This window comes from Oncorhynchus gorbuscha, linkage group LG18 (genome assembly GCF_021184085.1).
Source record: "Oncorhynchus gorbuscha isolate QuinsamMale2020 ecotype Even-year linkage group LG18, OgorEven_v1.0, whole genome shotgun sequence".
Classification (NCBI taxonomy): Eukaryota; Metazoa; Chordata; class Actinopteri; order Salmoniformes; family Salmonidae; genus Oncorhynchus; species Oncorhynchus gorbuscha.
The window spans coordinates 3870970-3898968 of NC_060190.1; the positions used below are offsets into that span (position 1 = coordinate 3870970).

The 27999-nt window shown below is 45.1% G+C and overlaps 2 protein-coding genes across 2 annotated transcripts in view; one reads left to right on the forward strand and one right to left on the reverse strand.

Moving 5' to 3' along the window:
* Positions 1-27999, reverse strand: part of exosc1 (exosome component 1) — a 66085-nt gene that overhangs the window by 7949 nt on the left and 30137 nt on the right. The gene's annotated exons all lie outside the window — the stretch shown is intronic.
* On the forward strand, positions 1265-27809 carry LOC124002801 (lipopolysaccharide-induced tumor necrosis factor-alpha factor homolog). Its single transcript, XM_046310540.1, has 5 exons — positions 1265-1421; positions 9415-9629; positions 14384-14452; positions 25760-25907; positions 27157-27809. The coding sequence occupies exons 2-5, from the start codon at positions 9440-9442 to the stop codon at positions 27260-27262; spliced, it is 513 nt and encodes a 170-aa protein (XP_046166496.1). The 5' UTR covers positions 1265-1421; positions 9415-9439; the 3' UTR covers positions 27263-27809.

The window sequence follows — 27999 nt, forward strand, 5'->3', positions numbered from 1 at the left end:
TGTACCCTGCACTCAGCCCCTCCCAAGCTTCATTATGGCTCCACCCATCGTGTTCCCTGCACTCAGCCCCTCCCAAGCTTCATTATGGCTCCACCCATCGTGTTCCCTGCACTCAGCCCCTCCCAAGCTTCCTTATGGCTCCACCCATCGTGTACCCTGCACTCAGCCCCTCCCAAGCTTCATCATGGCTCCACCCATCGTGTTCCCTGCACTCAGCCCCTCCCAAGCTTCATCATGGCTCCACCCATCGTGTCTCTTTTGTAACTAATGTTCCTATATTTCTGAGTATAACAATGTTCCAAGTCGAACCCAGAATGCAACACCTTCTTTCACACTGATTACATTGGATTCAACAGGTGACATCAATAAGGGATCATAGCTTTCACCTGGATTCACCTGGTCAGTCTATGTCATGGAAAGAGCAGGTGTTCTTAATGTTTTGAACACTCAGTGTGTGTAAAACAGTATGTAAACATGTAAAATGTAAACATCGGGCAGCAGTCTAAGGTTCAGGGCAGGGCAGGTAGCTGGGCGCAGTGGTGACTGTTTAACAGTCTGATGGCCTTGAGATAGAAGCTGTTTATAAAGTCTCTCAGCCCCAGCTTCGATGCACCTGTCTCGTCTCCGTCTTCTAGATGGTAGCAGGGTGTAACAGGCCGTGGCTCGTTTGGAGCAACTTAGAAATGTGACGTCTGGATAAACGTGGATAAACGTCAGAGTCTGAAGTCCAATTGGTAAAACTGTGAGATCTTGTTGACATTTCACTGGTAAAACTTGAAGAATTATCACTAATGATTGACAGTGAGAAAGGTGAAGGGAGGGTGACCACAACAATGCGTGTGTAAAGTAGAGGTAAATAGACACAGAACGTGATTGGGACCTTCAGCTGTTGGGAAGAGGCTTCCAGGGAGGGCTGGACGGGGGCGGAACGGGGGCGGGGCGGGGGCGGGACGGGGGGCGGACAGGGGCGGGACGGTTACATACGGACCTATTCTCCATCATGCTTGTGTTGCTCATCATCACTATTCAGTCACTTCAGATGAAGTTATTACCTTATCTGCCTGACTCCTCCCTAACAGCTTAGCCCGCCCCCTCTATGAATTCCATTCAATTCAAGGGGCTTTATTGGCATGGGAAACACATGTTTACATTGCCAAAGAAAGTGAAGTAGATCATAAACAAAAGTGAAGTAAACAATAAAAATTAACAGTAAATATTACACTCGCAAAAATTCTAAAATAATAAAGACATTGTGCCTTCCATTGTGTCTTCCTCTCTCTATCACACTCCCTCTCTTCCTCTCGCTCTCTCTCTCTCTCTCGTCTGTCTCTCTCGGTGCTTCAGTTTCGTTGTCTCTTAAGGGAGTTGCAGCTCTTATCTGTAGCTCCACAGTACCTCGTCTCCTCCAGGGCTCCAGACAGGTAAGGGACTGTCGTTCTGCTCGTGGCTGGGATAGGGTGTTCTGAGCTGGGTAAGGTGGGCTGGGATAGGGTGTTCTGAGCTGGGTAAGGTGGGCTGGGATAGGGTGTTCTGAGCTGGGTAAGGTGGGCTGGGATAGGGTGTTCTGAGCTGGGTAAGGTGGGCTGGGATAGGGTGTTCTGAGCTGGGTAAGGTGGGCTGGGATAGGGTGTTCTGAGCTGGGTAAGGTGGGCTGGGATAGGGTGTTCTGAGCTGGGTAAAGTGGGCTGGTATAGGGTGTTCTGAGCTGGAATAGGGTGTTCTGAGCTGGGTATGGTGGGCTGGGATAGGGTGTTCTGAGCTGGGTAAGGTGGGCTGGGATAGGGTGTTCTGAGCTGAGTAAGGTAGGCTGGGATAGGGTGTTTTGTGCTGGGTAAGGTGGGCTGGGATAGGGTGTTCTGAGCTGGGTAAGGTGGGCTGGGATAGGGTGTTCTGAGCTGGGTAAAGTGGGCTGGTATAGGGTGTTCTGAGCTGGAATAGGGTGTTCTGAGCTGGGTACGGTGGGCTGGGATAGGGTGTTCTGAGCTGGGTAAGGTGGGCTGGGATAGGGTGTTCTGAGCTGAGTAAGGTAGGCTGGGATAGGGTGTTTTGTGCTGGGTAAGGTGGGCTGGGATAGGGTTTTCTGAGCTGGGTAAGGTGGGCTGGGATAGGGTGTTCTGAGCCGGGTAAGGTGGGCTGGGATAGGGTGTTCTGAGCTGGGTAAGGTGGGCTGGGATAGGGTGTTCTGAGCTGGGTAAGGTGGGCTGGGATAGGGTGTTCTGAGCTGGGTAAGGTGGGCTGGGATAGGGTGTTCTGAGCTGGGTAAGGTGGGCTGGGATAGGGTGTTCTGAGCTGGGTAAGGTGGGCTGGGATAGGGTGTTCTGAGCTGGGTAAGGTGGGCTGGGATAGGGTGTTCTGAGCTGGGTAAGGTGGGCTGGGATAGGGTGTTCTGAGCTGGGTAAGGTGGGCTGGGATAGGGTGTTCTGAGCTGGGTAAGGTGGGCTGGGATAGGGTGTTCTGAGCTGGGTATGTGTTCTGCATTTGTGTTTGTCTGAAAGAAAAGAGAACGGTAGGCAGGTCAGTTAAGAACAAAATCTTATTTACAATGGCGGCCTACCACGGCCAAAGCCAGACAATGCTGGGCCAATTGTGTGTCGCCCTATGGGACTCCCGATCACGGCCGGATGTGATTACAGCCCAGGATCAAACAGGGTCTGTAGTGATGCCTCTAGCACTATGATGCAGTACCTTACACCTCTGCGCCACTCTGTCCATGCAATGAATAGGACTGCATGGACAGATCCCAGATCAGTACTCCTACTGTGAGAAGCTTGTTGGATATGGGTCCAGGTTCCTTCTGCCCATGTAATCAGATTTTCTGAAAGGCAAAACTGATGCCAGATCAGTACTGAGGCACCGTACTGCCATGGCTGACCCTGTAAAACATTACTGTGCCTATCCGGTGTACAATCGTGGCCAAACGTTTTGAGAATGACACAAATATTAATTTCCACAAAGTTTGCTGCTTCAGTGTCTTTAGATATTTTTGTCAGATGTTACTTTGGAATACTGAAGTATAATTACAAGCATTTCATACGTGTCAAAGGCTTTTATTGACAATTACATGAAGTTAATGTAAAGAGTCAATGTTTGCAGTGTTGACCCTTCTTTTTCAAACCTCTGCAGTCTGCCCTGCCATGTTGTAAATTAGCTTCTGGGCCACATCCTAACTGATGGCAGCCCATTCTTGCATAATCAATGCTTGGAGGTTGTCAGAATTTGTGTGGTTTTGTTTGTCCACCCGCCTCTTGAGGATGGACCACACGTTCTCAAATGGGATTAAGGCCTGGGGAGTTCTGGCCATGGACCCAAAATATCGATGTTTTGTTCCCCGAGCCACTTAGTTATCACTTTTGCCTTATGGCAAGGTGCTCCATCATGCTGGAAAAGGCATTGTTCGTCACCAAACCGTTCCTGGATGGTTGGGAGAAGTTGCTCTTGGAGGATGTGTTGGTACCATTCTTTATTCATGGCTGTGTTCTTAGGCAAAATTGTGAGTGAGCCCACTCCCTTAGCTGAGAAGCAACCCCACACATGAATGGTCTCAGGATGCTTTACTGTTGGAATGACACAGGACTGATGGTAGCGCTCACCTTGTCTTCTCCGGACAAGCTTTTTTTCCGGATGCCCCAAACAATCGGAAAGGGGATTCATCAGAGAAAATGACTTTACCCCAGTCTTCAGCAGTCCAATCCCTGTACCTTTAGTAGAATATCAGTCTGTCCCTGATGTTTTTCCTGGAGAGAAGTGGCTTCTTTGCTGCCCTTCTTGACACCAGGCCATCCTCCAAAAGTCTTCGCCTCACTGTGCGTGCAGATGCACTCACACCTGCCTGCTGCCATTCCTGAGCAAGCTCTGTACTGGTGGTGCCCCGATCCTGATTCCGCAGCTGAATCAACTTTAGGAGACAGTCCTGGTGCTTGCTGGACTTTATTGGGTGACCGGAAGCCTTCTTCACAACAATTGAACCGCTCTCCTTGAAGTTCTTGATGATCCGATAAATGGTTGATTTAGATGCAATCTTACTGGCAGCAATATCCTTGACTTTGAAGCCCTTTTTGTGCAAAGCAATGATGACAGCACGTGTTTCCTTGCAGGCAACCATGTTTAACAGAGGAAGAACAATGATTTCAAGCACCACCCTCCTTTTGAAGCTTCCAGTCTGTTATTCGAACTCAATCAGCATGACAGAGTGATCTCCAGCCTTGTCCACGTCAACACTCACACCTGTGTTGACGAGAGAATCACTGACATGATGTCAGCTTGCCTTTTTGTGGCAAGGCTGAAATGTAGTGGAAATGTTTTTGGGGGATTCAGTTCATTTTCATGGCAAAGAGGGACTTTGCAATTCATCTGATCACTCTTCATAACATTCTGGAGTATATGCAAATTGCCATCATACAAACTGAGGCAGAAGACTTTGTGAATGTAATATTTGTGTCATTCTCAAAACTTTTGGCCGCGACTGTATGTAACCGAACCTAGGGAATAGGGGACCATTTAGGACACACCCATAGATAGAGAGGAGTTATATAACCTCTGCATTTCCTTATTACGTTCAGATTGTTCTAAAATATGTTCTCAAGACTGACCTGGTCACTGTTAGTAAAGATTAAACTAATTGTTTTATAGTACAAGGTTAGTATGAATCATGAAGTTGGAATTTATATTTATTTATTGAACCTTAATTGAACCAGGAAGTCCCATTGGGATCAGAAGACCTGTTTCCTCATGGAGACCACGTAGATCAATTATGTTTAGATCATGTGATGTATTATAGCTGATTCCAGATGACATACTGCACTGTGGTTGCCTATGACTGACTACGGTTTCTCAAAACTCCATCTGATTGGTCCATAATATGGCATTAGAAACTGTATTTAGTATTGTCAGCTGATGTGTCATTGTGGAGGGACGCTTAAAGGTTTTCTAACTAACTTCAACTAATTTAATAGTACATTGCAAATGAATTGATTTTGAACATGGACCAAGTTTATGTTTTTTTTCTGCAAGAGAACTGTTACGTTCTGGTGATGTTAACTATATGTCCCCTTTAAGGACAGAGAGCACTTATATGGTTCTGATCATGGGCTGGGTACATCATGTGATGTTTGCTGAAGGTTTATTAGTAATAGTGCTGTCATAAATGACGTTCACTGGGAGAATCTCAATTGCATGCTCCTCGCGTCCTCTCTCCTCGCCTCCTTCTCAAAACCCATTGGAGGATAATGAGGAGAGGAGAGAGAGAGCAGAGAGAGTAGAGAGGACCCCATTGAGATTCTGACACTGTGTTCGCTATCTCCCTATTTCTCTCTGCTCCCTTTATCTCTCTCCCACCTGTCTTCTCTTTTTCCCCTACCACTCTCCTTCAATTTAATTCAATACAAAGGGCTTTATTGTCATGGAAACATATGTTAACGTTGCCAATGCAAGTAAAGTAGATAATATACAAAAGATAAATAAATGTGCAAATGGTTAAAGTACAAAAGGGAAAATAAATAAACATGGGTTGTATTTACAATGGTGTTTGTTCTTCACTGGTTGCCCCCCCCCTCTCCCTCCCTCTTCCCCTCTCTTTCTCACTCCCTCACCTCTCCCCTCTGCTCCCCCTATCTCTCTCTTTCTCTCTCTCTCTCTCTCTGCTCCCCCTCTCTTTCTCCCTCACTCACCTCTCGCCCCTCTGCTCCCCCTATCTCTCTCTCTCTGCTCCCCCTATCTCTCTCTCTCTCTGCTCCCCCTATCTCTCTCTCTCTGCTCCCCCTATCTCTCTCTCTCTCTGCTCCCCCTCTCTTTCTCCCTCACTCACCTCTCGCCCCTCTGCTCCCCCTATCTCTCTCTCTGCTCCCCTATCTCTCTCTCTCTGCTCCCCCTATCTCTCTCTCTCTCTCTGCTCCCCCTATCTCTCTCTCTCTGCTCCCCCTATCTCTTTCTCTCTCTGCTCCCCCTATCTCTCTCTCTCTCTGCTCCCCCTCTCTTTCTCCCTCACTCACCTCTCGCCCCTCTGCTCCCCCTATCTCTCTCTCTGCTCCCCTATCTCTCTCTCTGCTCCCCCTATCTCTCTCTCTCTCTCTCTGCTCCCCCTATCTCTCTCTCTGCTCCCCCTATCTCTCTCTCTCTCTGCTCCCTCTATCTCTCTCTCTCTCTCTCTGCTCCCCCTATCTCTCTCTCTCTCTGCTCCCTCTATCTCTCTCTCTCTCTGCTCCCTCTATCTCTCTCTCTCTCTCTGCTCCCTCTATCTCTCTCTCTCTCTCTGCTCCCCCTATCTCTCTCTCTCTCTCTCTGCTCCCTCTATCTCTCTCTCTCTGCTCCCCCTATCTCTCTCTCTCTCTGCTCCCCCTATCTCTCTCTCTCTCTCTGCTCCCCTATCACTCTCTCTCTCTGCTCCCTCTATCTCTCTCTCTCTCTCTGCTCCCCCTATCTCTCTCTCTCTGCTCCCCCTTTCTCTCTCTCTCTCTGCTCCCCCTATCTCTCCCCTCTGCTCCCCCTATCTATCTGCTCTCTCTCTCTCTCTCTCTCTCTGCTCCCCCTCTCTTTCTCCCTCACTCACCTCTCGCCCCTCTGCTCCCCCTATCTCTCTCTCTCTGCTCCCCCTATCTCTCTCTCTGCTCCCCCTATCTCTCGCCCCTCTGCTCCCCTATCTCTCTCTGCTCCCCTATCTCTCTCTCTCTCTGCTCCCCCTATCTCTCTCTCTCTGCTCCCCCTATCTCTCTCTCTCTGCTCCCCCTATCTCTCTCTCTCTCTGCTCCCCCTCTCTTTCTCCCTCACTCACCTCTCGCCCCTCTGCTCCCCCTATCTCTCTCTCTGCTCCCCTCTCTCTCTCTCTGCTCCCCCTCTCTCTCTCTCTGCTCCCCTATCTCTCTCTCTCTCTCCCTCTATCTCTCTCTCTCTGCTCCCTCTATCTCTCTCTCTCTCTGCTCCCCTATCTCTCTCTCTCTCTCTGCTCCCCTCTCTCTCTCTCTCTCTCTGCTCCCCCATCTCTCTCTCTCTCTCTGCTCCCTCTCTCTCTCTCTGCTCCCCCTATCTCTCTCTCTCTCTCTGCTCCCCCTATCTCTCTCTCTCTCTGCTCCCCCTATCTCTCTCTCTCTCTCTGCTCTCTATCTTTCTATCTCTCTCTCTCTATCTCCCCCTCTCTCTCTCTCTCCTGCTCCCCCTATCTCTCTCTCTCTCTCTCTGCTCCCTCTCTCTCTCTCTCTCTCTCTCTCTCTCTGCTCCCCCTATCTCTCTCTCTCTCTCTGCTCCCCCTATATCTCTCTCTCTGCTCCCCCTATCTCTCTCTCTCCTTTCTGCTCCCTCTCTCTCTCTCCCTGCCCCCCTATCTCTCTCTCTCTGCTCCCCCTATCTCTCTCTCTCTCTCTCTGCTCCCTCTATCTCTCTCTCTCTCTCTGCTCCCCTATCTCTCTCTCTCTCTCTCTCTCTCTGCTCCCCTATCTCTCTCTCTCTCTCTGCTCCCCCTATCTCTCTCTCTCTCTGCTCCCCCTCTCTTTCTCCCTCACTCACCTCTCCCCTCTGCTCCCCCTATCTCTCTCTCTGCTCCCCTCTCTCTCTGCTCCCCCTATCTCTCTCTCTCTCTCTGCTCCCCCTATCTCTCTCTCTCTGCTCCCCCTATCTCTCTCTCTGCTCCCTCTATCTCTCTCTCTCTCTCTCTCCCCCTATCTCTCTCTCTCTGCTCCCTCTATCTCTCTCTCTCTGCTCTCTCTCTCCTCCTCTCTCTCTCTCTCTGCTCCCTCTATCTCTCTCTCTCTCTCTGCTCCCCCTATCTCTCTCTCTCTCTGCTCCCTCTATCTCTCTCTCTCTGCTCCTCCTCTCTCTCTGCTCCCCCTATCTCTCTCTGCTCCCCCTATCTCTCTCTCTCTCTGCTCCCCCTATCTCTCTCTCTCTCTGCTGCCCCCTATCTCTCTCTCTCTCTCTGCTCCCCCTATCTCTCTCTCTCTCTCTGCTCCCCCTATCTCTCTCTCTCTCTCTGCTCCCCTATCTCTCTCTCTCTCTGCTCCCCTATCTATCTCTATCTCTCTCTCTCTCTCTCCCCTATCTCTCTCTCTCTCTCTCTCTCCCTCTATCTCTCTCTCTCTCTCTGCTCCCTCTATCTCTCTCTCTCTCTGCTCCCTCTATCTCTCTCTCTCTGCTCCCTATCTCTCTCTCTCTCTCTGCTCCCCCTATCTCTCTCTCTCTCTCTGCTCCCCCTATCTCTCTCTCTCTGCTCCCCCTATCTCTCTCTCTCCCTCTCTCTCTCTCTCTCTGCTCCCCCTATCTCTCTCTCTCTCTGCTCCCCTATCTCTCCCCTCTGCTCCCCCTATCTCTCTCTTTCCTCTCTCTCTCTCTGCTCCCCCTCTCTTTCTCCCTCACTCACCTCTCGCCCTCTCTGCTCCCCCTATCTCTCTCTCTCTGCTCCCCCTATCTCTCTCTCTGCTCCCCCTATCTCTCGCCCCTCTCTCCCCCCTATCTCTCTCTGCTCCCCTATCTCTCTCTCTCTGCTCCCCCTATCTCTCTCTCTCTCTCTCCCCCTATCTCTCTCTCTCTGCTCCCCCTATCTCTCTCTCTCTCTGCTCCCCCTCTCTTTCTCCCTCACTCACCTCTCGCCCCTCTGCTCCCCCCCCCTCTCTCTCTCTGCTCCCCTATCTCTCTCTCTCTGCTCCTCCTATCTCTCGCTCTCTCTGCTCCCTCTATCTCTCTCTCTCTCTGCTCCCTCTATCTCTCTCTCTCTCTCTGCTCCCTCTATCTCTCTCTCTCTCTCTGCTCCCCCATCTCTCTCTCTCTCTCTCTCTGCTCCCTCTATCTCTCTCTCTCTCTCTCTGCTCCCCCTATCTCTCTCTCTCTCTGCTCCCCCTATCTCTCTCTCTCTCTGCTCCCCTATCTCTCTCTCTCTCTCTGCTCCCCCTATCTCTCTCTCTCTCTCTCTGCTCCCTCTCTATCTCTCTCTCTCTCTCTCTGCTCCCCCTATCTCTCTCTCTCTCTCTCTCTGCTCCCCCTATCTCTCTCTCTCTCTGCTCCCCCTATCTCTCTCTCTCTCTTTCTGCTCCCTCTCTCTCTCTCTCTCTCTGCTCCCCCTATCTCTCTCTCTCTGCTCCCCCTATCTCTCTCTCTCTCTCTCTGCTCCCTCTATCTCTCTCTCTCTCTCTCTGCTCCCCCTATCTCTCTCTCTCTCTCTCTCTCTGCTCCCCCTATCTCTCTCTCTCTCTGCTCCCCCTATCTCTCTCTCTCTCTCTCTGCTCCCCCTATCTCTCTCTCTCTCTCTCTCTCTCTGCTCCCCCTATCTCTCTCTCCCTCTCTCTTCCACCTGACTTATCTTTTCCCCCTCCTCTCTCAACTCTGTGCCCCCCCCCCATCTATATCTCTCCCCTCCCCTCTCTCTCTCTCTCTCTCTCAAACGCTTCCGGATGAAATTATTATGTTGTGTTAACCTGGATGTCTTCAACCTAGGGCCACACTCCCCTACACCGACAGTATGGAGAATGGTCAGCAGTATAGAGGTCAGTATGGATCCCCCCAGCACATCCCAGCTCCCTCCTACCCCGGCCCCCCAGCGGCCTACAGCTTACAGGGAGGTGACAAGGGTGCAGCCTACCTCCCCCAGCCTGGCTTCCAGAGAGGTGACAGGGGTGGAGCCTACCCCCCCCAGCCTGGCTTCCAGGGAGGTGACAAGGGTGGAGCCTACCCCCCCCAGCCTGACTTCCAGGGAGGTGAGAGACCAGATCTACACTGATACTCTTAGGGACAGTTTAAGCCTTAGACTAAATAGCTATTTCAATAGAGATTCTCCGTTGAGCATTTCAGACCAGGACTAGGTTTATTCTGGGTTCAGGAAACCAGCCCTTACTCTTCATGTAAATTAAAATGTTACTGGACAGCATCTCCCTTCAATAGTGTTTTCATTAAGCGTTTTGGAAGTGTGTCACGATAGCCATAGATGTCATGAGCATCATTGTATCCCTGGGTTTGTGTCTCCATAATGCTGGCTATCCAATCTGTATCCCTAGGTTTGTGGTCCCATAAAGCTGACCAACCAATCTGTATCCCTGGGTTTGTGTCTCCATAATGCTGGCCATCCAATCTGTATCCCTGGGGTTGTGTCCCCATAATGCTGGCTATCCAATCTGTATCCCTGGGGTTGTGTCTCCATAATGCTGGCCATCCAATCTGTATCCCTGGGTTTGTGTCTCCATAATGCTGGCCATCCAATCTGTATCCCTGGGTTTGTGTCTCCATAATGCTGGCTATCCAATCTGTATCCCTGGGTTTGTGGTCCCATAAAGCTGACCAACCAATCTGTATCCCTGGGTTTGTGTCTCCATAATGCTGGCCATCCAATCTGTATCCCTGGGGCTGTGTCCCCATAATGCTGGCCATCCAATCTGTATCCCTGGGGTTGTGTCTCCATAATGCTGGCCATCCAATCTGTATCCCTGGGGTTGTGTCTCCATAATGCTGGCCATCCAATCTGTATCCCTGGGGTTGTGTCTCCATAATGCTGGCCATCCAATCTGTATCCCTGGGTTGTGGTACATTACGCTGGCCAACCACTCTGTATCCCTGGGTTGTGGTACATTATGCTGTCCAACAACTCTGTATCCCTGTGTGGTGGTACATTATGCTGGCCAACCACTCTGTATCCCTGGGTTGTGGTACATTATGCTGGCCAACCACTCTGTATCCCTGGGTTGTGGTACATTATGCTGGCCAACCACTCTGTATCCCTGGGTTGTGGTACATTATGCTGGCCAACCACTCTGTATCCCTGGGTTGTGGTACATTATGCTGGCCAACCACTCTGTATCCCTGGGTTGTGGTACATTATGCTGGCCAACCACTCTGTATCCCTGGGTTGTGGTACATTATGCTGGCCAACCACTCTGTATCCCTGTGTGGTGGTACATTATGCTGGCCAACCACTCTGTATCCCTGGGTTGTGGTACATTATGCTGGCCAACCACTCTGTATCCCTGGGTTGTGGTACATTATGCTATCCAACCACTCTGTATCCCTGGGTTGTGGTACATTATGCTGGCCAACCACTCTGTATCCCTGGGTTGTGGTACATTACAACAAGGTTGATGAAATCCGAGCAAGGGTGGCATTCCAGAGGGACATCAGAGACTGCAACGTTCTTTGCTTTACGGAGACATGGCTTACTGGGAAAACGCTATCCAGGGCGGTGCAGCCAACGGGTTTCTCCACGCATCGCGCCGACAGAAACAAACATCTCTCTGGTAAGAAGAGTGGCGGGGGCGTATGCCTCATGACTAACGGGACATGGTGTGATGAAGGAAACATACAGGAACTCAAATCCTTCTGTTCACCTGATTTAGAATTCCTCACAATCAAATGTAGACCGCATTATCTTCCAAGAGAATTCTCTTCGATTATAATCACAGCCGTATATATCCCCCCCCAAGCAGACACATCGATGGCTCTGAACTAACTTTATTTAACTCTTTGCAAACTGGAAAACATTTATCCGGAGGCTGCATTCATTGTAGCTGGGGATTTTAACAAAGCCAATCTGAAAACAAGACTCCCTAAATTTTATCAGCATATCGATTGCGCAACCAGGGGTGGTAAAACCTTGGATCATTGTTACTCTAACTTCCGCGACGCATATAAGGCCCTGCCCCGCCCCCTTTCGGAAAAGCTGACCACGACTCCATTTTGCTGATCCCTGCCTACAGGCAGAAATTAAAACAAGAGGCTCCCACGCTGAGGTCTGTCCAACGCTGGTCAGACCAAGCTGACTCTACACTCCAAGACTGCTTCCATCACGTGGACTGGGACATGTTTCATATTGCGTCAGATGGGAATATTGACGAATACGCTGATTCGGTGTGCGAGTTCATTAGAACGTGCGTCGAAGATGTCGTTCCCATAGCAACGATAAAAACATTCCCTAACCAGAAACCGTGGATTGATGGCAGCATTCGCGTGAAACTGAAAGCGCGAACCACTGCTTTTAATCAGGGCAAGGTGTCTGGCAACATGACTGAATACAAACAGTGCAGCTATTCCCTCCGTAAGGCTATTAAACAAGCTAAGCGTCAGTACAGAGACAAAGTGGAATCTCAATTCAATGGCTCAGACATAAGAGGCATGTGGCAGGGTCTACAGTCAATCACGGACTACAAGATGAAATCCAGCCCAGTCACGGACCAGGATGTCTTGCTCCCAGGCAGACTAAATAACTTTTTTGCCCGCTTTGAGGACAATACAGTGCCACTGACACGGCCTGCAACGGAAACATGCGGTCTCTCCTTCACTGCAGCCGAGGTGAGTAAGACATTTAAACGTGTTAACCCTCGCAAGGCTGCAGGCCCAGACGGCATCCCCAGCCGCGCCCTCAGAGCATGCGCAGACCAGCTGGCCAGTGTGTTTACGGACATATTCAATCAATCCCTATACCAGTCTGCTGTTCCCACATGCTTCAAGAGGGCCACCATTGTTCCTGTTCCCAAGAAAGCTAAGGTAACTGAGCTAAACGACTACCGCCCCGTAGCACTCACTTCCGTCATCATGAAGTGCTTTGAGAGACTAGTCAAGGACCATATCACCTCCACCCTACCTGACACCCTAGACCCACTCCAATTTGCTTACCGCCCAAATAGGTCCACAGACGATGCAATCTCAACCACACTGCACACTGCCCTAACCCACCTGGACAAGAGGAATACCTATGTGAGAATGCTGTTCATCGACTACAGCTCGGCATTCAACACCATAGTACCCTCCAAGCTCGTCATCAAGCTTGAGACCCTGGGTCTCGACCCCGCCCTGTGCAACTGGGTACTGGACTTCCTGACGGGCCGCCCCCAGGTGGTGAGGGTAGGCAACAACATCTCCTCCCCGCTGATCCTCAACACGGGGGGCCCCACAAGGGTGTGTTCTGAGCCCTCTCCTGTACTCCCTGTTCACCCACGACTGCGTGGCCACGCACGCCTCCAACTTAATCATCAAGTTTGAGGACGACACAACAGTGGTAGGCTTGATTACCAACAACGACGAGACGGCCTACAGGGAGGAGGTGAGGGCCCTCGGAGTGTGGTGTCAGGAAAATAACCTCACACTCAACGTCAACAAAACTAAGGAGATGATTGTGGACTTCAGGAAACAGCAGAGGGAACACCCCCCCTATCCACATCGATGGAACAGTAGTGGAGAGGGTAGCTAGTTTTATGTTCCTCGGCATACACATCACAGACAAACTGAATTGGTCCACTCACACTGACAGCGTCGTGAAGAAGGCGCAGCAGCGCCTATTCAACCTCAGGAGGCTGAAGAAATTCGGCTTGTCACCAAAAGCACTCACAAACTTCTACAGATGCACAATCGAGAGCATCCTGGCGGGCTGTATCACCGCCTGGTACGGCAACTGCTCCGCCCTCAACCGTAAGGCTCTCCAGAGGGTAGTGAGGACTGCACAACGCATCACCGGGGGCAAACTACCTGCCCTCCAGGACACCTACACCACCCGTTGTTACAGGAAGGCCATAAAGATCATCAAGGACATCAACCACCCGAACCACTGCCTGTTCACCCCGCTATCATCCAGAAGGCGAGGTCAGTACAGGTGCATCAAAGCTGGGACCGAGAGACTGAAAAACAGCTTCTATCTCAAGGCCATCAGACTGTTAAACAGCCACCACTAACACTGAGTGGCTGCTGCCAACACACTGTCATTGACACTGACCCAACTTCAGCCATTTTAATAATGGGAATTGATGGGAAATGATGTAAATATATCACTAGCCACTTTAAACAATGCTACCTTATATAATGTTACTTACCCTACATTATTCATCTCATATGCATATGTATATACTGTACTCTACATCATCGACTGCATCCTTATGTAACACATGTATCACTAGCCACTTTAACTATGCCACTTTGTTTACTTTGTCTACACACTCATCTCATATGTATATACTGTACTCGATACCATCTACTGTATGCTGCTCTGTACCATCACTCATTCATATATCCTTATGTACATGTTCCTTATCCCCTTACACTGTGTATAAGACAGTAGTTTTGGAATTGTTAGTTAGATTACTTGTTGGTTATCACTGCATTGTCGGAACTAGAAGCACAAGCATTTCGCTACACTCGCATTAACATCTGCTAACCATGTGTATGTGACAAATAAAATTTGATTTGATTTGATTTGATTTGATTTATGCTGGCCAACCACTCTGTATCCCTGGGTTGTGGTACATTATGCTGGCCAACCACTCTGTATCCCTGGGTTGTGGTACATTATGCTGGCCAACCACTCTGTATTCCTGGGTTGTGGTACATTATGCTGGCCAACCACTCTGTATCCCTGGGTTGTGGTACATTATGCAAGATGGTTTCTGTTCAATTAATTTATTGATGTATTTATCTATCCCTTATTTATCAGGTCCCCAAGCTGGCATGTACCCACCACCTCCCCAATACAGCATGGCACAACCTAGAAACACCCCTGGGGGTGAGTCACACACACACACACACACACACACACACACACACACACACACACACACACACACACACACACACACACACACACACACACACACACACACACACACACACACACACACACACAGTGATGTGATATTTAATCAAAATAGCTGTTATGAAAAGCCAAATTAAAAATGAAATTATATTTTCAATAATTTTTCTAAATTCTCACAATAACAAAAGTAATTTGTCTGATGATTCAGGGTTACAGTCCCTTCCGACCAGCAGACTGTAGACACAACGTTGTGAAGACAGAGTCTCGGTTTTGACGGCTAGCTAGCGAGTTTGTGAGTGAAGTAAACAAAGCCAGGTTAACTGTGCCAGATCAAATCAAAATCAAATCAAATCAAATGTATTTATATAGCCCTTCGTACATCAGCTGATATCTCAACGTTTATATCTTTATGTTTGAAGCCTGAAATGTGGCAAAAGGTCGAGGGGGCCGAATACTTTCGCAAGGCACTGTAACTAATTTACATAAGTGTTCACACGGCTTTGCTATGATACTCCAAATTGAGCTCAGGTATGTCCAATTTCATTTGTTCATCCTTGGGATGTCAATACAACTTGATTGGAGTCCACCAGTGCCCAATTCAATTGTTTGGACATGATTTAGAAAGAAACACACCTGTCTATATAATGTCACACAGTTGACAGAAACTATACCATGAAGTCTGAGGAACTGTCTGTAGATCTCTGAGGTAGAATTGTGATGAGTCATATATCTGGGGAAGAGTAGAAAACTAGTTCTAGAATGTTGAAAGTGAATTGTGATGAGTCATATATCTGGGGAAGAGTAGAAAACTAGTTCTAGAATGTTGAAAGTGAATTGTGATGAGTCATATATCTGGGGAAGAGTAGAAAACTAGTTCTAGAATGTTGAAAGTGAATTGTGATGAGTCATATATCTGGGGAAGAGTAGAAAACTAGTTCTAGAATGTTGAAAGTTTCCAAGAGCACAGTGGCCTCCATCATTGAGAAATAGAAAAATATGGAAATAGCCAGACTCTGCCTAGAGCTGACTATCCGACAAAACTGAGCAGGCAAGAAGGACCTTGGTCATGGAGGTGACCAAGAACCCAATGACCACTCTGACAGAACTATAGAGTTCTTTGGCTGAGATGGGAGAACCTGCCAGAAGGACAACAGTCTCTACACCACTTCACCAATCTGGGCTTTATGGGAGAGTGGCCAGACAAGCCACTCCTGAGAAAAGGCACATGACAGCACGTCTGGCGTTTGCAAGAAGACATGTGAAAGACTGAGAACAGGTAAAAGATTCTGTGGTCTGATGAAACAAAAATGGAACTCTTTGGCCTGAATGCAAAGTGCCTTCACCCATCTAACACCATCCCTACCGTGAAGCATGGTGATGGCAGCATAATTCTATGGGGATGCTTTTCAGTGGCAGGGACTGGGAGACTGGTAAGGACAGAGGGAACAATTAACAAACTTATAAAATGAAAAGAGACTGTAGTGCAAATTCAGGTGGACCAATCCGTTTGACCACGCTTCTGAAAAAGCCCACCAAGAGCCTTTCGCACTACAACAGAAGGTCGAGGCAGAGCTCGACAGGCTCCAAACCACTGGAATACTCTAACCAATCTCTTACTCTGAGTGGGCTGCCCCCATTGTTCCAGTAATGAAGCCTGATGGAAATATCAGGATTTGTGGAGATTACAAGCTAACCGCCAATGTAGCTTCCAGGCTGGACCAGCACCCACTGCCAACGATAGAGGAGATATTCACAAAGCTATTTGGTGGGACATGCTTTTCCAAGCTGCCAATGTCTCACGCATACCAGCAGTTGGTGCTGGCTGAAGAATCCTGCAAAGTGGCTAGAATTAACACAGACAAGGGGCTGTTTTAGTTCACGTGCCCTCCGTTTATTGTCTCCTCTGCCTGAGTGATTTGTCTAGGAACAATGGAGAATCTGTTAACATCACACTACTGTATAGATGGAGGATAACCTTATCACCGGTGTCATGGAGGAAGACCACTAACAAAAAGAAACTTGAAAGATTAGATTATAGATTATATTATTATATTATTATTATATTATAGTCAAGACTGGAGAGCACAGGGCTTCTCCTGAAGAAATCAAAGTGTGTTTTCCTGGCCCCTGAAGTGGAGTACTTGGGGTACAAAGTCCTTACCAATGGGTTTCAAACTCTGGATGTGAGTGAGCTATGAGCCTACCTTGCAAAGTTAAACTACTATGGCCAATGTCTTCCTAACCTGGCCTCTGTCCTAACCCCACTGCAAGAAATCTTACAAGTATGCGCACGGACGCCACATCAACATCCAAACGGACCAGAAGCCCATGTTAGGGCTCCTTGGTGAGCTGAAGAACATACACCCATCCGCCTCCGGACAACTCCAAAGACCCTCATGTTAGCTCAATACCAATATGAGTTGCTGTACAGACCAGGCCCCTCCATTGCCAATGCTGATGGTCTCAGCGAGCTGCGGCTTCCAGACATGCCCAAAGACTTGCTGAAGCAGCTCCAAACAGCTCCAATAGATCATCGGCATCTGAAGAAATGGACTGTAAGAGACCCTCTTCTCTCCAACGTCAGCCACTTAGTCCAGGAGCAATGGCTTGTTCACTGTCCTACGGAGGAGCTGCAGACATATTTTAAAAGGAGAAACAAACTCTTGGTGGAGGACAGAAATCCTGCTTTAGGGCCTTTGTGCTGCTTTAGGGCCTTTCCTTGGGTAGATGTTCTTGTCCAGTCCACACTGCAAACTCCGCAACAACAACTGAGCATCTCAGGGAAGTATTCAGTACTGGATCGCCCGTCCGGGTCAGGGACTTCTCAAGGAATAACAAATGAACACCAGGAGTGGTGGTCACCACTACAGCTCCTCTCTTATACAGAGTGGATGTTGTTGAGAAGGTGGTGAGGTGGCGCCACATGGTTAATCTGCTGGCGAGGGGGGAGGATGCCCAGGCAGCCTCAGATCCTCCTCCCATCTGGTGATGGAACGGGGCAGTGGAGCGGCCCCAGATACCCGTCCCACAGGCAGCCCCAGATACCTGTCCCACAGGCAGCCCCAGATACCCGTCCCACAGGCAGCCCCAGATACCCGTCCCACAGGCAGCCCCAGATACCCGTCTCACAGGCAGATCCAGATACCCGTCCCACAGGCAGATCCAGATACCCGTCCCACAGGCAGCCCCAGATACCCGTCCCACAGGCAGCCCCAGACAGCCCCTGTCCAGTATTACTATAGTATTACTCCATCCTAATGGGTTATATATGTTCCTGTCCTGTCCTGTCCAGTATTACTATAGTATTACTCCATCCTAATGGGTTATATATGTTCCTGTCCAGTTCTATTCAGTATTTCTATAGTATTACTCCATCCTAATGGGTTATATATGGTCCTGTCCAGTTCTATCCAGTATTACTATAGTATTACTCCATCCTAATGGGTTATATATGTTCCTGTCCTGTCCAGTATTACTATAGTATTACTCCATCCTAATGGGTTATATATGTTCCTGTCCAGTTCTATTCAGTATTTCTATAGTATTACTCCATCCTAATGGGTTATATATGTTCCTGTCCAGGCCAGTATTACTATAGTATTACTCCATCCTAATGGGTTATATATGTTCCTGTCCTGTCCAGTATTACTATAGTATTACTCCATCCTAATGGGTTATATATGTTCCTGTCCTATCCAGTATTACTATAGTATTACTCCATCCTAATGGGTTATATATGTTCCTGTCCTGTCCTGTCCTGTCCAGTATTACTATAGTATTACTCCATCTAATGGGTTATATATGTTCCTGTCCAGGCCAGTATACTATAGTATTACTCCATCCTAATGGGTTATATATTTCCTGTCCTGTCCTGGTCCAGTATTACTATAGTTCCATCCTAATGGGTTATATATGTTCCTATTCAGTATTACTATAGTATTACTCCATCCTAATGGGTTATATATGTTCCTGTCCAGTTCTAGTCCAGTATTACTATAGTATTACTCCATCCTAATGGGTAATATATGTTCCTGTCCTGTCCAGTATTACTATAGTATTACTCCATCCTAATGGGTAATATATGTTCCTGTTCTATCCAGTATTACTATAGTATTACTCCATCCTAATGGGTTATATATGTTCCTGTCCTGTCCAGTATTACTATAGTATTACTCCATCCTAATGGGTTATATATGTTCCTGTCCTGTCCAGTATTACTATAGTATTACTCCATCCTAATGGGTTATATATGTTCCTGTCCAGGCCAGTATTACTATAGTATTACTCCATCCTAATGGGTTATATATGTTCCTGTCCTGTCCAGTATTACTATAGTATTACTCCATCCTAATGGGTTATATATGTTCCTGTCCTATCCAGTATTACTATAGTATTACTCCATCCTAATGGGTTATATATGTTCCTGTCCTATCCAGTCCAGTATTACTATAGTATTACTCCATCCTAATGGGTAATATATGTTCCTGTCCTATCCAGTATTACTATAGTATTACTCCATCCTAATGGGTTATATATGTTCCTGTCCTGTCCAGTATTACTATAGTATTACTCCATCCTAATGGGTTATATATGTTCCTGTCCTATCCAGTATTACTATAGTATTACTCCATCCTAATGGGTTATATATGTTCCTGTCCTGTCCAGTATTACTATAGTATTACTCCATCCTAATGGGTTATATATGTTCCTGTCCTGTCCTGTCCAGTATTACTATAGTATTACTCCATCCTAAGGGTTATATATGTTCCTGTCTAGTTCTATTCAGTATTTCTATAGTATTACTCCATCCTAATGGGTTATATATGGTCCTGTCCAGTTCTATCCAGTATTACTATAGTATTACTCCATCCTAATGGGTTATATATGTTCCTGTCCTGTCCAGTATTACTATAGTATTACTCCATCCTAATGGGTTATATATGTTCCTGTCCTGTCCAGTATTACTATAGTATTACTCCATCCTAATGGGTTATATATGTTCCTGTCCTGTCCAGTATTACTATAGTATTACTCCATCCTAATGGGTTATATATGTTCCTGTCCTGTCCAGTATTACTATAGTATTACTCCATCCTAATGGGTTATATATGTTCCTGTCCAGGCCAGTATTACTATAGTATTACTCCATCCTAATGGGTTATATAAATTCCTGTTCTATCCTGTCCTGTCCAGTATTACTATAGTATTACTCCATCCTAATGGGTTATATATGTTCCTGTCCTGTCCTGTCCTGTCCAGTATTACTATAGTATTACTCCATCCTAATGGGTTATATATGTTCCTGTCCTGTCCAGTATTACTATAGTATTACTCCATCCTAATGGGTTATATATGTTCCTGTCCTATCCAGTATTACTATAGTATTACTCCATCCTAATGGGTTATATATGTTCCTGTTCTATCCAGTATTACTATAGTATTACTCCATCCTAATGGGTTATATATGTTCCTGTCCTGTCCAGTATTACTATAGTATTACTCCATCCTAATGGGTTATATATGTTCCTGTCCTGTCCAGTATTACTATAGTATTACTCCATCCTAATGGGTTATATATGTTCCTGTCCTGTCCAGTATTACTATAGTATTACTCCATCCTAATAGGTTATATATGTTCCTGTCCAGTATTACTATAGTATTACTCCATCCTAATGGGTTATATATGTTCTGTCCTGTCCAGTATTACTATAGTATTACTCCATCCTAATAGGTTATATATGTTCCTGTCCTGTCCAGTATTACTATAGTATTACTCCATCCTAATGGGTTATATATGTTCCTGTCCTGTCCTGTCCAGTATTACTATAGTATTACTCCATCCTAATGGGTTATATATGTTCCTGTCCTGTCCAGTATTACTATAGTATTACTCCATCCTAATGGGTTATATATGTTCCTGTCCAGGCCAGTATTACTATAGTATTACTCCATCCTAATGGGTTATATATGTTCCTGTCCTGTCCTGTCCTGTCCAGTATTACTATAGTATTACTCCATCCTAATGGGTTATATATGTTCCTGTCCAGGCCAATATTACTATAGTATTACTCCATCCTAATGGGTTATATATGTTCCTGTCCTGTCCAGTATTACTATAGTATTACTCCATCCTAATGGGTTATATATGTTCCTGTCCTATCCAGTATTACTAGTATTACTCCATCCTAATGGGTTATATATGTTCCTGTCCTATCCAGTCCAGTATTACTATAGTATTACTCCATCCTAATGGGTAATATATGTTCCTGTCCTATCCATCGTATTACTATAGTATTACTCCATCCTAATGGGTTATATATGTTCCTGTCCTGTCAGTATTACTATAGTATTACTCCATCCTAATGGGTTATATATGTTCCTGTCCTATCCAGTATTACTATAGTATTACTCCATCCTAATGGGTTATATATGTTCCTGTCCTATCCAGTCCAGTATTACTATAGTATTACTCCATCCTAATGGGTAATATATGTTCCTGTCCTATCCAGTATTACTATAGTATTACTCCATCCTAATGGGTTATATATGTTCCTGTCCTGTCCAGTATTACTATAGTATTACTCCATCCTAATGGGTTATATATGTTCCTGTTCTATCCAGTATTACTATAGTATTACTCCATCCTAATGGGTTATATATGTTCCTGTCCTGTCCAGTATTACTATAGTATTACTCCATCCTAATGGGTTATATATGTTCCTGTCCTGTCCTGTCCAGTATTACTATAGTATTACTCCATCCTAATGGGTTATATATGTTCCTGTCTAGTTCTATTCAGTATTTCTATAGTATTACTCCATCCTAATGGGTTATATATGGTCCTGTCCAGTTCTATCAGTATTACTATAGTATTACTCCATCCTAATGGGTTATATATGTTCCTGTCCTGTCCAGTATTACTATAGTATTACTCCATCCTAATGGGTTATATATGTTCCTGTCCTGTCCAGTATTACTATAGTATTACTCCATCCTAATGGGTTATATATGTTCCTGTCCTGTCAGTATTACTATAGTATTACTCCATCCTAATGGGTTATATATGTTCCTGTCCTGTCAGTATTACTATAGTATTACTCCATCCTAATGGGTTATATATGTTCCTGTCAGGCCAGTATTACTATAGTATTACTCCATCCTAATACAGGTTATATAAATTCCTGTTCTATCCTGTCCTGTCCAGTATTACTATAGCACATCCATCAATGGGTTATATATGTTCCTGTCCTGTCCTGTCCTGTCCAGTATTACTATAGTATTACTCCATCCTAATGGGTTATATATGTTCCTGTCCTGTCCAGTATTACTATAGTATTACTCCATCCTAATGGGTTATATATGTTCCTGTCCATCCAGTATTACAGTATTACTCCATCCTAATGGGTTATATATGTTCCTGTTCTATCAGTATTACTATAGTATTACTCCATCCTAATGGGTTATACAGGATGTTCCTGTCCTGTCCAGTATTACTATAGTATTACTCCATCCTAATGGGTTATATATGTTCCAGTATTACTATAGTATTACTCCATCCTAATGGGTTATATATGTTCCTGTCCTGTCCAGTATTACTATAGTATTACTCCATCCTAATAGGTTATATATGTTCCTGTCAGTATTACTAATATTACACCATCCTAATGGGTTATATATGTTCCTGTCCTGTCCAGTATTACTATAGTATTACTCCATCCTAATAGGTTATATATGTTCCTGTCCTGTCCAGTATTACTATAGTATTACTCCATCCTAATGGGTTATATATGTTCCTGTCCTGTCCTGTCCAGTATTACTATAGTATTACTCCATCCTAATGGGTTATATATGTTCCTGTCCTGTCAGTATTACTATGTATTACTCCATCCTAATGGGTTATATATGTTCCTGTCCAGGCCAGTATTACTATAGTATTACTCCATCCTAATGGGTTATATATGTTCCTGTCCTGTCCTGTCCTGTCCAGTATTACTAGGTATTACTCCATCCTAATGGGTTATATATGTTCCTGTCCTATCCAGTCCAGTATTACTAGGTATTACTCCATCCTAATGGGTAATATATGTTCCTGTCCTATCAGTATTACTATAGTATTACTCCATCCTAATGGGTTATATATGTTCCTGTCCTGTCCAGTATTACTATAGTATTACTCCATCCTAATGGGTTATATATGTTCCTGTTCTATCCAGTATTACTATAGTATTACTCCATCCTAATGGGTTATATATGTTCCTGTCCTGTCCAGTATTACTATAGTATTACTCCATCCTAATGGGTTATATATGTTCCTGTCCTGTCCTGTCCAGTATTACTATAGTATTACTCCATCCTAATGGGTTATATATGTTCCTGTCCAGTTCTATTCAGTATTTCTATAGTATTACTCCATCCTAATGGGTTATATATGGTCCTGTCCAGTTCTATCCAGTATTACTATAGTATTACTCCATCCTAATGGGTTATATATGTTCCTGTCCTGTCCAGTATTACTATAGTATTACTCCATCCTAATGGGTTATATATGTTCCTGTCCTGTCCAGTATTACTATAGTATTACTCCATCCTAATGGGTTATATATGTTCCTGTCCTGTCCAGTATTACTATAGTATTACTCCATCCTAATGGGTTATATATGTTCCTGTTCTATCCTGTCCTGTCCAGTATTACTATAGTATTACTCCATCCTAATGGGTTATATATGTTCCTGTCCTGTCCTGTCCTGTCCAGTATTACTATAGTATTACTCCATCCTAATGGGTTATATATGTTCCTGTCCTGTCCAGTATTACTATAGTATTACTCCATCCTAATGGGTTATATATGTTCCTGTCCTATCCAGTATTACTATAGTATTACAGATCCTAATGGGTTATATATGTTCCTGTTCTATCCAGTATTACTATAGTATTACTCCATCCTAATGGGTTATATATGTTCCTGTCCTGTCCAGTATTACTATAGTATTACTCCATCCTAATGGGTTATATATGTTCCTGTCCTGTCCAGTATTACTATAGTATTACTCCATCCTAATGGGTTATATATGTTCCTGTCCTGTCCAGTATTACTATAGTATCACTCCATCCTAATAGGTTATATATGTTCCTGTCCAGTATTACTATAGTATTACTCCATCCTAATGGGTTATATATGTTCCTGTCCTGTCCAGTATTACTATAGTATTACTCCATCCTAATAGGTTATATATGTTCCTGTCCTGTCCAGTATTACTATAGTATTACTCCATCCTAATGGGTTATATATGTTCCTGTCCTGTCCTGTCCAGTATTACTATAGTATTACTCCATCCTAATGGGTTATATATGTTCCTGTCCTGTCCAGTATTACTATAGTATTACTCCATCCTAATGGGTTATATATGTTCCTGTCCAGGCCAGTATTACTATAGTATTACTCCATCCTAATGGGTTATATATGTTCCTGTCCTGTCCTGTCCTGTCCAGTATTACTATAGTATTACTCCATCCTAATGGGTTATATATGTTCCTGTCCTGTCCTGTCCAGTATTACTATAGTATTACTCCATCCTAATGGGTTATATATGTTCCTGTCCTATCCAGCATTACTATAGTATTACTCCATCCTAATGGGTTATATATGTTCCTGTCCTATCCAGTCCAGTATTACTATAGTATTACTCCATCCTAATGGGTAATATATGTTCCTGTCCTATCCAGTATTACTATAGTATTACTCCATCCTAATGGGTTATATATGTTCCTGTCCTGTCCTGTCCAGTATTACTATAGTATTACTCCATCCTAATGGTTAATATATGTTCCTGTCCTATCCAGTATTACTATAGTATTACTCCATCCTAATGGGTTATATATGTTCCTGTCCAGTTCTATTCAGTATTTCTATAGTATTACTCCATCCTAATGGGTTATATATGGTCCTGTCCTGTCCAGTATTACTATAGTATTACTCCATCCTAATGGGTTATATATGTTCCTGTCCTGTCCAGTATTACTATAGTATTACTCCATCCTAATGGGTTATATATGTTCCTGTCCAGGCCAGTATTACTATAGTATTACTCCATCCTAATGGGTTATATATGTTCCTGTCCTGTCCAGTATTACTATAGTATTACTCCATCCTAATGGGTTATATATGTTCCTGTCCTGTCCAGTATTACTATAGTATTACTCCATCCTAATGGGTTATACATGTTCCTGTCCAGGCCAGTATTACTATAGTATTACTCCATCCTAATGGGTTATACATGTTCCTGTCCAGGCCAGTATTACTATAGTATTACTCCATCCTAATGGGTTATATATGTTCCTGTCCTGTCCAGTATTACTATAGTATTACTCCATCCTAAGGGATTCTATATGGTCTATAGTATTACTATAGTATTACTCCATCCTAAGGGATTCTATATGGTCCTATCCAGTATTACTATAGTATTACTTCATCCCAAGGGATTCTATATGGTCTATAGTATTACTATAGTATTACTCCATCCTACGGGATTCTATATGGTCTATAGTATTACTATAGTATTACTCCATCCTAAGGGATTCTATATGGTCCTATCCAGTATTACTATAGTATTACTTCATCCTAAGGGATTCTATATGGTCTATAGTATTACTATAGTATTACTCCATCCTAAGGGATTCTATATGGTTCTATCCAGTATTACTATAGTATTACTTCATCCTAAGGGATTCTATATGGTCCTGTCCAGTCCTATCCAGTTATATCTGATTCTATCTGGTTCTGGCCAGTATTCCCTCCCTCCTTCCCTCATCGGTAACCCAGGTGGTGGTTCTGTCCTGTTCTATCCGGTTCTGATCAGTTATATCTGGTACTAACCAGTATTCTCCTCCCTCTGCAGTAACCCAGGTGGTGGTTCTGACCAGATCTATCTGGTACCTTTACCAGTATTCTCCTCCCTCTGCAGTAACCCAGGTGGTGGTTCTGACCAGTTCTATCTGGTACCTGTATTCTCCTCCCTCTGCAGTAACCCAGGTGGTGGTTCTGACCAGTTCTATCTGGTTCTAACCAGTATTCTCCTCCCTCTGCAGTAACCCAGGTGGTGGTTCTGACCAGTTCTATCTGGTTCTAACCAGTATTCTCCTCCCTCTGCAGTAACCCAGGTGGTGGTTCTGACCAGTTCTATCTGGTTCTAACCAGTATTCTCCTCTCCCTACAGTAACCCAGGTGGTGGTTCTGACCAGTTCTATCTGGTTCTAACCAGTATTCTCCTCCCTCTGCAGTAACCCAGGTGGTGGTACAGCAGCCGCTGCTAAGAGACGCACCCGGCCAGATAACGTGTCCCCACTGTCAGGTCCCGGTTCTGACAGAGACCACACACACCCCTGGACTGTTCACCTGGCTCATCTTTGGAGCCCTCTTCTGCTTCCTGTGAGTTGACACACACACGGGCCGACACACATACACATGCACATACAGGAATACACACATACACATGCACATACAGGAATACACACATACACATGCACATACAGGAATACACATGCACATACAGGAATACACACACACACATGCACATACAGGAATACACACATACACATGCACATACAGGAATACACACACACACACATGCACATACAGGAATACACACACACACATACACACATGCACATACAGGAATACACACATACACATGCACATACAGGAATACACACATACACATGCACATACAGGAATACACACACACACATGCACATACAGGAATACACACATACACATGCACATACAGGAATACACACACACACATGCACATACAGGAATACACACATACACATGCACATACAGGAATACACACATACACATGCACATACAGGAATACACACATACACATGCACATACAGGAATACACACATACACATGCACATACAGGAATACACACACACACATGCACATACAGGAATACACACATACACATGCACATACAGGAATACACACATACACATGCACATACAGGAATACACACACACACACATGCACATACAGGAATACACACATACACATGCACATACAGGAATACACACATACACATGCACATACAGGAATACACACACACACATGCACATACAGGAATACACACATACACATGCACATACAGGAATACACACACACATGCACATACAGGAATACACACATACACATGCACATACAGGAATACACACATACACATGCACATACAGGAATACACACACACACATGCACATACAGGAATACACACATACACATGCACATACAGGAATACACACATACACATGCACATACAGGAATACATACATACACATGCACATACAGGAATACACACATACACATGTACATACAGGAATACATTACATTACATTTAAGTCATTTAGCAGACGCTCTTATCCAGAGCGACACACATGTACATACAGGAATACACAGCTTTTTTGTTGTTGAAGCTTTTATTCTCTCACACACTGAATATCCTCTCTCTCTCTTTGTCCCCCCCTCTCTCTCTCTCTCTCTTTGTCCCCCACCCCCTCTCTCTCTCTCTCTCTCTCTCTCTCTCCCCCCTCTCTGCTCTCTTTTGTCCCCTCCCCCTTTCTCTCTCTCTTTTTGCCCCCCCCACCGCCCACCTCTCTCTCTTTGTCCCCCCTCTCTCTAGGTGCATGATATTCTCTTGTCTTCCGTTCTGTGTTGAGTCCTGTCAGGACGTAGAACACCGCTGCCCCAACTGCAAGACAGTGATCCACATCCACAAACGCATGTGAACAGACCAAGATGAGACACCTGCCACAAAGTGATCCTTACCTATATGAATCTATTCCAGTAGTGTAGATCCTCTGAGGGAAACTGCAAACCCAGTTTAATGCACCAGGATTGGAGAGACAATGGGCTCCTACTGTCTGTCGCTGAAATCACTGCTGCAGTACCAGCTTTTCATCTACTGGGAAGGTGTGACAGGGTATTATTATAGTCGTCATTTACTATATCGTAAAAATTCATGAAATCAAAATGTGCTTCTTGGTCTTAATTTCAGGTTAAGGTTAGGTATTATGGTCAGCAGTGTGGTTATATTTGATGACTTTGTGGCTGTGCCAGCTAGTGACCCCTCTACAGAGCTGCCTCCAGGGCAAGATTCATGCCAATAAATGCCGACCTGCCCCTAATCAGGGGGAACAGGTTAAAGAGTAGACAGACAGACACATGTACGTGCCAAGACCACGTTTAATAGGTTTTATACTGATTGTAAATGAAGCTTTTCAATTAACACAGAACGTATTGTTCTTTGCAATGAATAAAAGTCAAGTTTATTGATTGGTTGTTTACTTTAAATGGTTTTAATAATCTCAATAATAATGGTCATTGTATTATTATTTTCAGAAACACATACTCACACATTCCACATGGTGGTGCTATTCCACATGAACCACACCACCTCCAAACCACCTGTAGTGGTGTTAATGATGTAGCTGGATTGGACTGGACTGATCTGGGCCTTTATTCA